Raw genomic sequence first — 15,332 nt, forward strand, 5'->3', positions numbered from 1 at the left:
ATAAATGAGCCTAATCGTTGATATAATCTCCAAAATATGCGATTTTACCTGTTTTTTTTTCAATTTTGAGATTATTTATAATTAAAAAAATTATGATTTCACTCAAGTTTTTTTTAAATCGAAAATCAAAGTTGAAATATTAGGGGTAATTAGTTGACACTGAGAAAAACTTATTCTCACTAAATTTATACTTTAAAAAATTATTTTAGCAACCATCTGTCCTATTAACTAGGTCAACCAAGATTTCTTTTTTTCTTTAATAAATTTGAAATTCAAGGCTTTTTCTCAGCAACCAGCAGTCTGATGAGATCAACTAAGTCATTTATTTTTTAACATATATTATTTTTTCTGCGATGTTTCTATATGTTTTTAATTTTTTTCAATGTAATGCATTCTTGTATCAGTAACTTTCATTGCTTTTTTCATTTTTTCTTGTATCAGTGACTTTTATTACTTTTTTTCAAGTTTTTTCAACCATGATCATTTTAAGCAGTTTTTTACGATTTTTTTAAATTTTAGCATTTTATGTGTTTTTTCTGTGACTTTTTTCAATTCTTCCAAAACAGTTTATTCCGTACCAGGCATTACTACAAAATAGTTGTATTAAATTTCCTTCATTCGAACATATTTTTATATGCTTTGATATCAATGTAGTTTTTCTCTGTTCAATTAAGTTTTTCCAATCTTTCTATCATTACCAGTTCTATAAAGAATTTATGATTTTTTTAAAGAATTTCATATTATTTCTAAATAACTTGTTATAGTTTTTGTAATGTTTAGATGAGTTTGAGCATATTTTAATATTTTTACAAATCTAGAAACCCGAACCGCTCATCTTGTTTTATCAATTATTTGGATATAAGTTCGCCTTATAAATGTCAAAAATGGGTTATTTGATAGATTCTAAAATCAACTTTCATTTAAAGTTTGTTTGAAAGCTGTAGTTAATGTCAAAACAATTAAATAAAATAAATTTGAAGATTACCAAAATTGCGAAACATTTCCCGGGAAATATTTCATAGGCGTCCGAAGCACCGGGAAGGCAAAGCAGAAATTTATGGTTTTGATTTCCTTAAATTCAAGCAAATTTTTACATAAATATCGATTGTTTTGATGTTAACTGCTTATTTGAGAGTCCAAATTTGTGCGATTCATTAACAAAAACGAGTGTCCGGAATTCGAAGCAAAAGTGTCCGGATTTCGAATCAGCTTTTATTAGTGTCCGGGATTCGAAGCACAACAAGTCATTTTGATTTTCAAATTCTGATGAAAAATGATTAGAATAAACATATTTTGCATGCATTCTCTTTAAACTGACTGTTTATACTACATCCTGATGATATTTCTTCATTTCCAACTTATTTCATGATTTTTTGTCAGCTATAACAAAATAATATGCTACTGAGTGTCCGGATTTCGAATCATGACGTTATATGCTTTTTATTTTTAATTTGTTTATAGGACCTTTTCATAACAAACTTTAGAAATTCATGTATTTTTATTTGAAAATGAAATAATAAATAAAAAAATCGGAATTTTCTTTTGTGCAGTATTTTTTTCTGAAATGTCCTTATCATGATTCATGGCCTCTTTCAGAAAATCTCTTCTCAATACACAGATTTTTTCATACTGGCACCTAGGGCGACATTTACATACAAATTTCAGCATTTTTGTATGATCCGATCTCACCCCCAGACCCAATGTCACCCCTGAAGACGGTATTCACATGCCCATTTTGCATGATCAACCCGCAAATTTTACGGAGCCTTCTATGGAAAAAAAACTAATGATGCAACATGGCTTTTGGACATTGAAAATGCATGGACAATTCAAATAAGGCCGTTGCAAATATTTTTCAAAGTTTATTTATTTCAAATATTGGTCTGAAAAATCAGGAGGCAAAAAAAAATTTCCCGAAAACTTCAAAATTTCCATGAAAATAGAAATATAATCAACTGAAAACAGTATAAAATGCATTTTTCCTGCGTTGATAATCATGTTTAGCATGTTTGGGTTTGTTTGAAAATGTTTTGAACTTTTATGAAATTCCAATGTACAGCACCGCCAATTCTTTTTTTCGCAAAAAAATAAAATTTTCGTCAATATATAGATATTTTGGAAACTAATGATTGCAGAACAACTGGACAGGTGTATAATGCATTTGAAAAACACTTTTTTTTATTTATTTTGCCCCCCCCCCCTCCTCGACTATGGTCAGAGGCGAGGGACATAAACTTCAAAAAATATTTGCAACGGCCTAATAAAATAAAAAAAACTTTTTAGGAAAAATATGCCAAATCTTGGAAAGCCCGCAAACTAGATGATGTATCCTTAATAATTGTTATTGAACGTTAGCAATCGTAATCAAATTTTTGTTCAACTAGTGTCTAATGCAACTAGTCGCAATACGATGATTTTTCAGCACGATTATTAGTACCCTTTATTTTTTTAGACGAATAAAAAGGGTTTTAGCTGAAAAGTCATCATTTGGCAACTCGTTGAATAAACTATAGTATACTAATTTGGTTGTGTAGACTGAACTGAGCAATTCAAAAACACAAGAAAATTGAACGTTTTAGTTAAAGTAAAAGGTAAGGGATGGAAATTTTTAGGAAAATAGTGGTATTGAATTCTACTAAATAATTTATCAGAAAAATAAGAACGCAGAAAGATCGAACAGGGTTTGATATACTGGCTAAAAGAAGCAATACAGAATAGATGGATGACACAACGGCAACATCAACATCAATTCATCCAGGAGGAACATCACACACACACACACACACACTCACACATTTCGAAGCAGAGGAAACATTTCAGTTACAACATCGATAAGAGAAACGATAATGTTTATGCATAAAGGTAGATATAAAGATAGAAAAAGTCAGAGGAAAATGTAGTTACGAGAAAGGAGTAGTAATTTTTTTTTCGAGAAAACAGAGTACAACACAGAACAGAGAAACAGGGAAATGCATAAAAGTAAAGAGAATCACTTCGAGCAGGCACAACGGGCAAACATTTTCTCGAGGTAGAATTTTGGTGGAAGAAAGCACAAAAACGTCTCAATATCAAAAGAATTTAGATTGAGTTTTCTTTTTTTTGTGTCTGTGTGAGTGAGAATGTGTCAAGGTGGTGGTGGCGGTATTTGAAAGGGGGCGGGAGGCATATAAAAGTGAGCAAGTATAGTAGAGAAGTAAATGACACAACACCAACCTTTCCGTGGCACTTGGACATCGTTTGGCCAGGAGGTATATTTTTTGACCACGAAAGCTTTTGACAACGACAAAGATACGATTGTTGGAATGAATGTAGAGGACGGTAAAGAGTTATGAGCTTAATCAGTTTTTAGGAGGGGTTTTTGTGTGTTTATTTTCAGTAACTGTGGCGGGCTGGGTTTAAAGTGAACAATAGAAGATTCATATCTTTTTATTCAGGACCATATAATAAAAGTAGTTTGAGGGTTTGAAGAGAAATAAAGAGGATTTCCTGTTTTGCAATTTAGTTGGATAAATTCCATGTTTTTTGCATTTATGTGTAAAACTTAGAGTTGATCCAAATCAATTAGATATATAAAGGAACATAGTGTGTCTTATTTGTCGACTTGAAAATCGCAGTCAGGAGTGAAAAATACACCTTTGATGCTAGAAAACATCATATCAATCAACTGTATAAAGAAGCAAAACAAGCATAACTTGCAGCTGAAGGGAAGAATAAGCTTTCCTTCTTATCTTACAGAAAAGAAGGATTATTTTCCTTTAGTTGGCCACCACATCGTCCTCATAATAAACCCAATCCGCCCTTCATCAAAATAGAGAGCAGTAATTCGCAACAACACCGTTGATGGACGCCAACCACAAAGGGAGGAAACGTCATGGCGGGAAACAAACAAAAAAGCTTTGCTGTGTTTATTTTCTTGCCATTTCACCACGGGTCATGGATTTGCCGTTCCACTCTTTGTTGTTTGTTTTCCTTTGCAGATTCGCTATGCTGTACTTTTCCACGTTATAGATGACTTTTCCAGTACAGTCTAAGCTGTGACTATTCATTGCAGGCATGTGAATTTTTATGTTTTTTTTTTAATATTTTATACAAAATGAGCCCTTAAACATTTTTCTTTCATTGAAGTTGTTTTTTTTTTTCAACTTTTTACAAAGCCACATCAGATGTTGATTATTCTTTCCAGATGTAAGGTGGGATTAGGAGCAGCCAGTCCAAAATAATAGAATCAGCACCGAGCTCGAGTGCTTCTTCCAAGGACTCCGAAATAGGGATTGATCTGACTGTTGCTTAGTAACGAAAGGATACTGCTTGTAGAAAAGGAATACTGGTGTTCTCATGACTATAATGGAATTGGCTTGTAATTCCTAGGAATATGAAAGTCATTTACGTCGCCTTTCGTGAGTGACAGTGAAACCTTTTCGAGGGAATTTTTCATTGATTTGAGGATTTATTTTTGTAGGTTTGACAGGATTCTGTTACCGATAAAATTACCTTTGGAAACAAATTTCCTCTTGGAAGGATAAAATTTTATTTGAACCATCATTTCTTCAACTGATTTTAACTTGAAAGCTGTGCTGCTGGTCAGTTTCAATTTGCGTAATTTATTTTATCACTTCTCATTTTTCAAGAGCAGAAAATCATATCATTCTCTTTTGCTATCCATGGGTCCACGGTGAAACGAGAAACCAACCGACAATCGAGTCCAGACTTGCAGTCCAGAGTGGACAGTTTTTATGTGGTGTGATAAAGTTGCATCGGTTGAAAAGCCAACAACTTGGAAGAGTTGTCAGATAGAAAGCATCTTTCATTACAGAAAATGGTTAGAATCTTCCATGATGTTTTTTTTTTTAATAATTAACTACTGATTCTATTAATGCTGATATGTATATTAGGGTGGGTACGTTTTTCAAAAATTCTCGGATCAAGTTTTAGTATGGTTCCCTTTGTAGAGTATGCCCATAGGGACTTTCATGCCAAATATCAGCTTATTTGGTTGTAAACTGGCTGCGCGCATCAGGGTTAAAGTTTACATGGGAATTACTATGGGAAATTGAAACTTTTTGTTCAAACGCTCCTTCAGGCCTGGAAAAATCACGCGCCAACTTCTGGTATGGTCAGGCCTATGGAGAATGGTCTGGAGAACACTTTTCCCAAAGAGAGCATATGGATTCGTTGTCCCTAGACCTGGCGCATCGGCAAACAATCCGATGTCTCCGGAATCAACGGTTTTCCCTCAAAAAGCATCAAATTTTCCTTAGCATGCTATGATAGCTTGATGAACATCGCGACGCCATACGTCAGGCAGCTACCACGTGGTTGAAATATTTGCAAAAAAATACAAATTCGCTTTGCATAGATTCTGAATTCGACTAAATAATATCAGGATTACTCGAAATGATCATTTTCTATTTAAAAAAAGGTTCGCAATCAAATATTCCAATAATAATATTATAATATATTATAATATTTTTTTGTAAATTTCTGCATCATCGTTGCTGTTCAATCGCCCTCATCCATTTAAGCATAACACAATAACAAATCGTTGAAGATTTGAAGAAAATTGGTCATAGATGAAATTTAAGCAATCACGCAAAAATTTAAGCTTTTTTCTCGGAACATCAAAAAGCGACGTGCGACAAGTTAGCACGACAGCGACGATATGAAGGATTCGTGATTCGAGAAATTGCCAAAAATCAAATGGAATTTATAACCAATGTTCAACCACAGAAAAAGTCGTCATCAATAATTCATTCGAAGCCCCCACAACAGTGATCCCGTGATTGACACTTACGATGTAAGCAATCCAATAAAGGTAATTCAATAGCAAATAAGGGACCAAACCTCTGCACACTGCATTAAAGCAAGAAACAGTGTTGCCAGCCATCGTCATCGTCGTCTTTGAGCACAAATAATCCAGTTAGAGTGGCATCCTTCCCGGAAATGCTATCAATAACAAACAGCAGCAGCAGCACCCAGCATAACTTTAGCAGCAGAGCAGATACGATGACAGCGATTGACGGAAGATGGAATGCCCCAGGTCCGCACTCCAGTCGGTTGATTAGTGGGTCCACGGGAGGTGAAGGTTGCGGGTGTAATCCCGTGGTGGGAGTGACGGTGTGACACCACTTTGGCTGGCTTTTCCGGTGCCACATCCATTGGGACACATCAAAGGCGATTTGTGTGTGTGTGAGGGGAGAGGTCTTTAAGAAAATCAATAGTGATGCGATGAGATTTGGGCATGGGGCCGGAATTCGATCCCTCCTACTGAGCGGTCTAATTTGGTGGAGAATTCATTTGTGTGGTGAGGGCATTATTTGCGGAAGCTTTCTTTAATGGCTTCCGATGTGAGGCGCTTGTGGGTGGTCCCCGTAATCGATGTTTGTGTTTTGTAAGGATCACATGGAATTAGGCTGATTGGGTGGATTGTGAATGAAAGCTTGTGAAGCTGTTCAGAATCACGTGTCCGGATTTCCGATTGAACCAGATTGCTTGAATTTTGGGCGTTTGTTAATGGATTACATGAAGCTGTAATGAACGATTATAACCTTCAATTTTCAATCGATATCAACAGAGATCAAGCAATACGTGACGAGGATTTTATAATGTAGAATGTAGACTGTTAGGGTTGAAGGGACATACATGATGCCCAGAGGACACTTCAAACGTTGATTCACTCAAAATAGATTATCTGTCCTGGGGAGGCAAAAAACGGAAAACTGCTTTCCCCAGGGACAACAAATCAAACAGAACTCTGTTAGCAATGGACCCAGTCGAATTAAACTCATATCAATTCGGTTGATGAATGTTTGATGACGGAGTAAAAATCAAATCAAACTTCGAAACCTACCAACCTGGTCCATGAATGGTGGCAGTTTTCGGGAAAGATGAGGAGACGATGAGAAAGTGTAAACCGTGACGACAAACGGGGACGAGGATCACAAATGGCAAAGGCACAATTCAAACCAAAACAACACGCAGCCGAAGCTGCATTACCACCTATGAATGTTGAGACTCTCGAGCAGCAGGTCCCAGTAATCGTTTCTGGACCGAAGAAGTGAACCCAAGGATCGGACAGACGAAATAATAGAAAAAATAAATTAGAGGTTGTCATGAGTGTTTTTTTATTATTTAGCTAAGGTTTTTTTTCCAGAAAATCTTTTGAAGTATTTATTAATAATATTATATAAACAAGTTGTTAGCATTTTACCTAAATGATATTTGAAACAAATTCGATTTTATTTTTTGAATAAATAATTCAAACAAAGTTAATACATCTTGTGAGTCCAGAATACTTTTCTTATTTGCTTTTCAGAAAAGCAAAATATCATACAAAATGTATGGTAATCTACAGAATAAAGTATATATTGAAAAAACAAATATTTTAGGCTAAATTTTTAATGAAGTTCTTCATTGCTTCTTTACCTTAAAATTTTGAAAAAGAGAACTTATGAACAAGAAATTATACAGTATGGCCCATAAATAATGCGACATTGTTATTTGGTGAAAATCGGCCCTGTTTTGACTATTTACGATGTATGTAGCATGTGTACATGTTAAATGGGATCCAAACAAACGAATAATGCATTGAAAACCTTTTCTTTAGCTTTAAAAAATGTCACAACACACAAGGTTCCTGTTTTTGAGACGTGTCACAATTAGTTTGATCGAATTTTACACATTCTATTTACCAGTTATACTAAAACAGTGATCTTTTCAAAAATATCCCGATTCTGAAAATGGTTCAATTTTTAGGAGTTTTTGGAGCCTGCAATGATTCAAGGGGAAAAAAATAATTCAACAAATGATGGTAATTGACTCTAACAGATGCCCTGATATGACTTTTAACAGTATAGAGCCGTTGGGCACTCTTTAAAGCCATTAGTCATAGGTTTTAAGTTATTAATTTTTTTAGACCGAATCACTCAAGATGATAGCCCAAATGGCATTTTCCTCTAAAATGACTGATTCTATAAAAATGTATGAACTTTTTCGATTTGGCGTATTTAAGAGGGACTTCTAACGGTGCTTTGGACATAGGGTTGGATATTTTAACATGTTTCGTTTTGAAGAAAAAGGTATGAAATTTAGGTAAATTTTGTACCAAAAATACATCCATTATTGTAGCCCACCAATGCCCAATTTTGGCGAACTGCAAAAAACTGTCATGAAAATATCTTCAAAACATACCAAACTAACACCATGATACATAACAAAATCAGTTTGTTAAATACATTTTAGAATGGAACAAATTTTCGGTGAAAAAATGCACATGTCGCATTTTTTTATGGGCCACACTGTAAATAAATCGGGTCAAATATTATTTTTTATGAGTAATTTATATATAAATTTAAATTATATTTAACAAATGTAACACAAAAATCTTCAAAAAAGGGAGATCGATTTTTGATAACACTGAATGCTGGGCTAGTTGATCTTATTTTTTATAATATTTTTCAAGTTTCTCAAAGAACACACAAAAGTTTCCTAAGTAAGTAAAATTTGCTAATATATCTGTTTTATATACAATTCATTGTGACAAAATTTCACAATATATCATTTCTGATTTATAAACCAATGAGTCTTTCATGTTTGAACGAACTAAATTAAGTTAAAACTTTACTCCAATAATACTAGAAATTTTTTTCCCAATTTGACCGACTCCACGGAGAAAACCGCGCAAACTGTACGTGTGGAAAAGCTTCAACCGGAAAACTTTTCCGACAAACAAACCGAAAAGTCTTCATTCGGGGATTTGGCCAATTACGGGGGAAAGCCCTCTCTCCCGCAGGAAAAGGTCATACGTGAAGATGCGAGGCTCTGTCCAGTGCGCTGGACATTTCACCGTGTCAGTGTGGATTGTTTCAGGATGGAGGAAAAAGTTTTTTTTTTGTCTGTTTGAGTAAGAATGTTTGTGGCAGCATGGATTTAAGGGAGGACGCGCGGGTGGTCAGTTTGTAAAAAAGTTTTGGACTTGTTGTGTGTTTTTGGAGTGTGGAGGAGGGGACTTTGTATGTACAACAGGCATAAGATTTAAGGTGCAATTTGCTGGCGGTAAGATCTTCTTGCTGTTTTACAAGACGATAAGGGTCGAAGGTTTCTTGTGTACCATTTGAAGTTCAAAAAGAGAGCTTGAGAGTTTGATGAGCGAAGGTGGTTCAAAGTTCTGGAACCCTGGTGTGAGTTTGTGTACAAAAATTGGTGACATCACATGTAACATATCGAACGACTCATAGGAAAGGGGGTAGATTTTCCAAGTTTTCACGTCGAGTATGGTTAGTGTTAGAGAGATTTTACAAGAAAAGTATGTGAGTGTTTTTGGTGTTAGAGTTCAAAAGTAAAGAAAAGAGAGACCAAAGTGAGATCCGAGTAACCAAAAGTGAAAACAAAAAGATGTTAAAAATACAGAAAAGTGTGGAGAGAGGTAAAACAAGAAAGAAGACAACAGAAAAGGCAACATGCGGAACTAGGAAGCAAAGTACTTACGATGGCGGCGGGCTGGGAAGAGGTACTTGGTGAATTTTCCACGTCGCTTCCGACAGCGAGTGTTCGTCCGCTGCGTAGCATCTCCAGAGCGATTGGATCAGCGTGGCAGCTGGCTGGCGGCGCCGGATCATGTGCTTTTGCCGCTGTTGCTGTTGTACTTTCAAGGCAAAGCCACTGCCGAGGATGCCCTGGGGAGGTAGGTGGAGAGAAGAAATACGGACATTTTATTTGCCATAAGTCTGTTCGGAACAAGATTTCAACAAAAAATACACAATGATTTCTTTGGACGACCTTAAATGCAACAAGTATTATTTATAAAACGAATTTCATTGTTGTCCTGCGAGCTTTTTTTCTTCGCTGTGGGCAATTTTCTTAACAAGGCACATGAGACAGGGCAGGGCAAACATGTTTACCTCCCCGTCCTCCTTTTACATGGCCCGAGGGGGTGGTGAGTCCCGAGACAAGACAGCGTGGACGGTTCAGAATGTGGCATTGTTGCAGCAGGACTTACAAGATTGACTGTGTGCGAGTGTCCAGTTCAGTGGCGATGTTTTATTCATGGATTGAGACCACCCCACTGCTTGTTTATGTGTGCTTTTGTTCGGAGGAGGATAAAGCTTGTTGGTTTTCTAATTTCTGGAGGCTTAGTTTTATATTACACTAGATTTTCTCTAATCGTTTTCCGTGTCATTGCAGATAGCTTTGAAAATACCTTTTAATTGCTTTTGTAAAGAAGTTTAGAAGTAAAATAATTAGCTTTCTGATACTCAACATTTTAGCGTACAATAAATCACTTAAAATATCACTAATGGATGAAAATTAATTCACATTTTTATCAAAATTCCTTTATCTATTCATTTGACTTAATTTCTATAAAATTATGAATTAATGATGATTCAGAAATGCTTAAAAAATACTGTATTTTCTTATTTTGGAACTGTTGAGATTAAAAAAAAATAATCTGAAAAGACATTACACAGAGATTTGTTAGCTGTTTTTCTCTGAGCAATTCTCTACGAAATCGGTCTTTTTTCTTCAATTTTAATTTTTGTATTTTTTAATCCGGCTGAAACTTTTTTGGTGCCTTCGGTTTGCCCAAAGAAGCCATTTTGCATCATTAGTTTGTCCATATAATTTTCCATACAAATTCGGCAGCTGTCCATACAAAAATGATGTATGAAAATTCAAAAATCTGTATCTTTTGAAGGAATTTTTGATCGATTTGGTGTCTTCGGCAAAGTTGTAGGTATGGATACGGACTACACTGGAAAAAAATAATACACGGTAAAAAAAATTTGGTGATTTTTTTATTTAACTTTTTATCACTAAAACTTGATTTACAAAAAAACACTATTTTTAATTTTTTTATTTTTTGATATGTTTTAGAAGACATAAAATGCCAACTTTTCAGAAATTTCCAGGTTGTGCAAAAAATCACTGACCGAGTTATGAATTTTTTAATCAATACTGATTTTTCAAAAATCGAAATTTTGGTCGTAAAATTTTCAACTTCATTTTCGATGTAAAATCAAATTTGCAATCAAAAAGTACTTTGCTAAAATTTTGATAAAGTGCACCGTTTTCAAGTTATAGCCATATTTAAGTGACTTTTTGAAAATAGTCGCAGTTTTCATTTTTAAATTAGTGCACATGTTTGCCCAGTTTTGAAAAAATATTTTTGAAAAGCTGAGAAAATTCTCTATATTTTGCTTATTCGGACTATGTTGATACGACCTTTAGTTGCTGAGATATTGCAATGCAAAGGTTTAAAAACAGGAAAATTGATGTTTTCTAAGTTTCACCCAAACAACCCACCATTTTCTATCGTCAATATCTCAGCAACTAATGGTCCGATTTTCAATGTTAATATATGAAACAATTGTGAAATTTTCCGATCTTTTCAAAAAAATATTTTGGAATTTTCAAATCAAGACAAACATTTTAAAAGGGCGTAATATTGAATGTTTGGCCTTTGTGAAATGTTAGTCTTGATTTGAAAATTCCAAAAATATTTTTTTCGAAGAGATCGGAAAATTTCACAAATGTTTCATATATTAACATTGAAAATCGGACCATTAGTTGCTGAGATATTGACGATAGAAAATGGTGGGTTGTTTGGGTGAAACTTAGAAAACATCAATTTTCCTGTTTTTAAACCTTTGCATTGCAATATCTCAGCAACTAAAGGTCGTATAAACAAAGTCCAAATAAGCAAAATATAGAGAATTTTCTCAGCTATTCAAAAATATTTTTTTCAAAACTGGGCAAACATGTGCACTAATTTAAAAAAATGAAAAACTGCGACTATTTTCAAAAAAGTCACTTAAATATGGCTATAACTTGAAAACGGTGCACTTTATCAAAATTTCAGTAAAGTACTTTTGATTGCAAATTTGATTTTACATCGAAAATGAAGTTGAAAAATTTTACGACCAAAATTTCGATTTTTTGAAAAAATCAGTATTGATTAAAAAATTCATAACTCGGTCAGTGATTTTTTGCACAACCTGGAAATTTCTGAAAAGTTGGCATTTTATGCCTTCTAAAACAAATCAAAAAATAAAAAAAATTAAAAATAGTGTTTTTTTGTAAATCAAGTTTTAGTGATAAAAAGTTAAATAAAAAATCACCAAATTTTTTTTACCGTGTATTATTTTTCCAGTGTAGTCCGTATCCATACCTACAACTTTGCCGAAGACACCAAATCGATCAAAAATTCCTTCAAAAGATACAGATTTTTGAATTTTCATACATCATTTTTGTATGGACAGCTGCCGAATTTGTATGGAAAATTATATGGACAAACTAATGATGCAAAATGGCTTCTTTGGGCATACCGAAGGCACCAAAAAAGTTTCAGTCGGATTAAAAAATACAAAAAAAATCGAATGACCGAAATCCTAGAGAACTGCTCCTCTATGAAATAAAAGGCAAAAAAAAAAACAAAAAAAAAGTTAAAAATTATTGAATATTTGTCTCATCGATCTATGTTCCTTTAACATGTCTTAATAGACTATAAATAACATGTTTTTCTTCAAATCTATCAAAAAAAAATGCTTAAAACATAAAATCTTCAGTTTTCTCACTTTCTATGAAAGATACTGCCCATTATGGTGGTACAAATCTGAGCTCATTCTTACCATCCCTGTAACCCCTTGAAGTTTGTATCAGAAAAATCGTCAAAACGTATGGAGAAAAGCAACTGTTTCAATTGTTTACCTGAGCTCAAATTTGGAATTAGCCTAGTGATGGGCCAGTCTTTGATTACAAGGGGTAGTCCCGAGGAAGCCCGGATTTGAACCACCCTAATATACACCTTAAAAAACTTTATTTGCTGACTTGGCTTTGCCGATTCGTTAAAATGAAGGCACTTTATTTCAATTTGTACGTGAAAGAATGTTAACCCTCTACAACCTAACCCCGCCTCTAGACGGGCTTCGATTTGAAAAATCGCCAAAAATCCATTTTTCAACCAATTTTTGATCTTTGAAAAGCACTGGAAAGAAGAACTCTTAAAATTTTAGAAAATTTCAGGGTTGGAAGTTTAACTTGTTTTATGTGACTTTGCCAATGTTTTTAAAAATGACATTTTTTTAGGGGTCAACTTAGGCTGTGTTTTTCACTAACATTTCCAATATTTTCAGTAAAAAGAAGTATGCAGTAATGTTTGTAATGTCCCAGACTATGCCTCTACGCATTTTTTTGCAATTTAAATAATGATGGTGCGATTCTATAGCAGAAAATGTGAAAAACATGCAAAAAATTGAATAAGTGACTGTAAAAACATGAAAAAATTAGATAGGCGAAATGTAATTATATAAGGTGGTAGAGTAGGCCAAATAACACCAAAAACAAACATAAACTAAACAAGATAAATGCAAATTAAAATACTAAAAATGAAACAAGAAAAACATAAAACAAGAGAAGTAAAGTTTTTCGTAGAACAAAAGTTGCTCAAAATGACCTCCTAAACACGGGAAAAATAAATATTTTCGAAAAAAAAATTTGGGCAGTAGAGGGTTAAACTATAGCTAAACGTATTTTTAGACTGTTTGTTTCAGTACCTTTTAATTTGTTTTAAGGTTTTCATCATTTGAGCATTTAAATGTAAAACTGATAATTTCTCTGTAGATTTCAAAAATGATAACACCTATGCGTTTTTGCTATCCTAAGTTCTATTAAAGGAAAGAAATCCTTATGTTCAGAGATCCGGAGACTCAAACCAATTGTAAAAACAACAAATTCATAAATTATAAAATTTTCGACATGATTTTGATGCAGTCATTTACGGCCCTAAACAATGAAACACCTTCGTCATGGGCTAAAGTCTGCCCTTATACAAAAAGGCGTAACAACTTTCAAGATCTTGCCCAAAGCTTCAGCACACAAGCAAGCTCTTGAAAAGCTCTTCAAAAGAATAATTTTACGATGAGAACGTGCCCCGTCCGAGCTTTTCCTTACCCTTTACCCCCACTCCGGTTTTCGGTACACACAGACATACCCAAGCTTTTTATTTGAACCAGTTGAAGCCCCGAGACGAAAAAAAAAAAGAAACGCTTTAATTTTACGAGCCTTCAACCGAAAAGTCAACTGCCTCGCCACCCCCTGAAGGCACCGTCAACGTCCCAAGTGTGTAATCTTTTTGAGTGCATCCTGCCAGCGAGTGTGTTTGCCTTTTTGTGCAGGTGAAGGAGTTTGTACACGGGTTGAACGACTGAAAGGACTGTTTCTTGTGGTGTTTTTTGTTTTGGGAAAGTTTCGCTAGTCATACAAGCTTCTAATTTGTATGCAACTTACATTTAAGCAAACATTTTTGATCAAAAATGTTATCGAAACTTTTTTTTCAATTGTTGGGTGGCTTCATCTATCTGGAATTTTTGACATCCTGCAATAGTTTTGCCTTCATTTGCAATTTTTAATTTCATCTTTAAAACAGAAACTGCAAAATGAAGCGTCCAAGTCAACGATTAGTAACACTTCTGTTGGTGGTATCACTGCTTGCTGTGTGAACTAAAACTTTCTTTTCCGGAAGTTTTCTGGAGGCACTTGTGGCCAGATTTCTGCCAAAGGCAGCTTATCGTACACAACTTGTATCGAAATTGCAACGAAACTTTGTAAACTTACCTGGATTACGGGGTACTTGGAAAACTTGCATTGCAGGCTGGCCAGAGTTTGCCAGAGGATTTTACGTAAAATATGTGTGTGCGTACCTGGATGCAATGAGAGTTGTACCACTTGCTAAACTTAATGACCCTTGAGATAACTCGAGTGTGCCAACAGTTTACGAGTTTGAAAGCAACCCTTTTTCTGGCTTTTGAGATTAAATTAAACTTGTTATTTCTAAGCTTCTGAGCAAAGTTAACAATCGTGCTTTTCGTTTCTGGCTCAGTAACAATTTCCAACGTTTAAATTGACGACTTCAACTAATAACATGTTTGTCATTCGTGATAATTACAGCCCTGCCAACGTTCTGTCATATTCTGAACACGTCGCTCGGTGCCTGTTTCAACGATTAAACTGCCGTGGTTACACCACCCCCTTCTCCTCTCGGAACTAATAATAAAATTAATTTACAATAATCACTTACCGCCGGCAGGGCGAAGAACGAGATTCCGAGTAAGGCGCAAAACGATGCAATAATTTTCCCCTGCCACGTTTCCGGCACCATATCGCCGTATCCGACCGTGCAGAGCGTTATCTGGATGGGGTTCACGTCACAGCATCCACGAATATGGCGGCGGTTATGGTGATGATGATGACGATCGGATCGGATTCGCAGTTAGTGCCATAATCACGAACGTGAGTTTTCGTGGAAAGTCCACGTTCGAATGCGTCGTTGGGTGTGCGTT

General features: G+C 34.8%; 1 protein-coding gene across 18 annotated transcripts in view; it reads right to left on the reverse strand.

Moving 5' to 3' along the window:
* LOC6036398 (potassium voltage-gated channel subfamily KQT member 1) overlaps positions 1–15,332 on the reverse strand; it is a 349,585-nt gene that overhangs the window by 138,587 nt on the left and 195,666 nt on the right. For 13 of the 18 annotated variants that reach the window (XM_038263226.1, XM_038263227.1, XM_038263225.1 and 10 more), the window contains exons 7-9: positions 15,071–15,181; positions 9,484–9,671; positions 3,214–3,270 (exon numbers count right to left, since the gene is read on the reverse strand). In XM_038263226.1, the coding sequence (XP_038119154.1) occupies positions 3,214–3,270; positions 9,484–9,671; positions 15,071–15,181 (356 nt within the window). The remainder of the gene's footprint in view (positions 1–3,213; positions 3,271–9,483; positions 9,672–15,070; positions 15,182–15,332) is intronic. The other 5 variants (XM_038263224.1, XM_038263231.1, XM_038263229.1 and 2 more) reach the window with 1 other exon arrangement.

The sequence above is a fragment of the Culex quinquefasciatus genome, chromosome 3 (assembly GCF_015732765.1).
Source record: "Culex quinquefasciatus strain JHB chromosome 3, VPISU_Cqui_1.0_pri_paternal, whole genome shotgun sequence".
NCBI classification, from domain to species: Eukaryota; Metazoa; Arthropoda; class Insecta; order Diptera; family Culicidae; genus Culex; species Culex quinquefasciatus.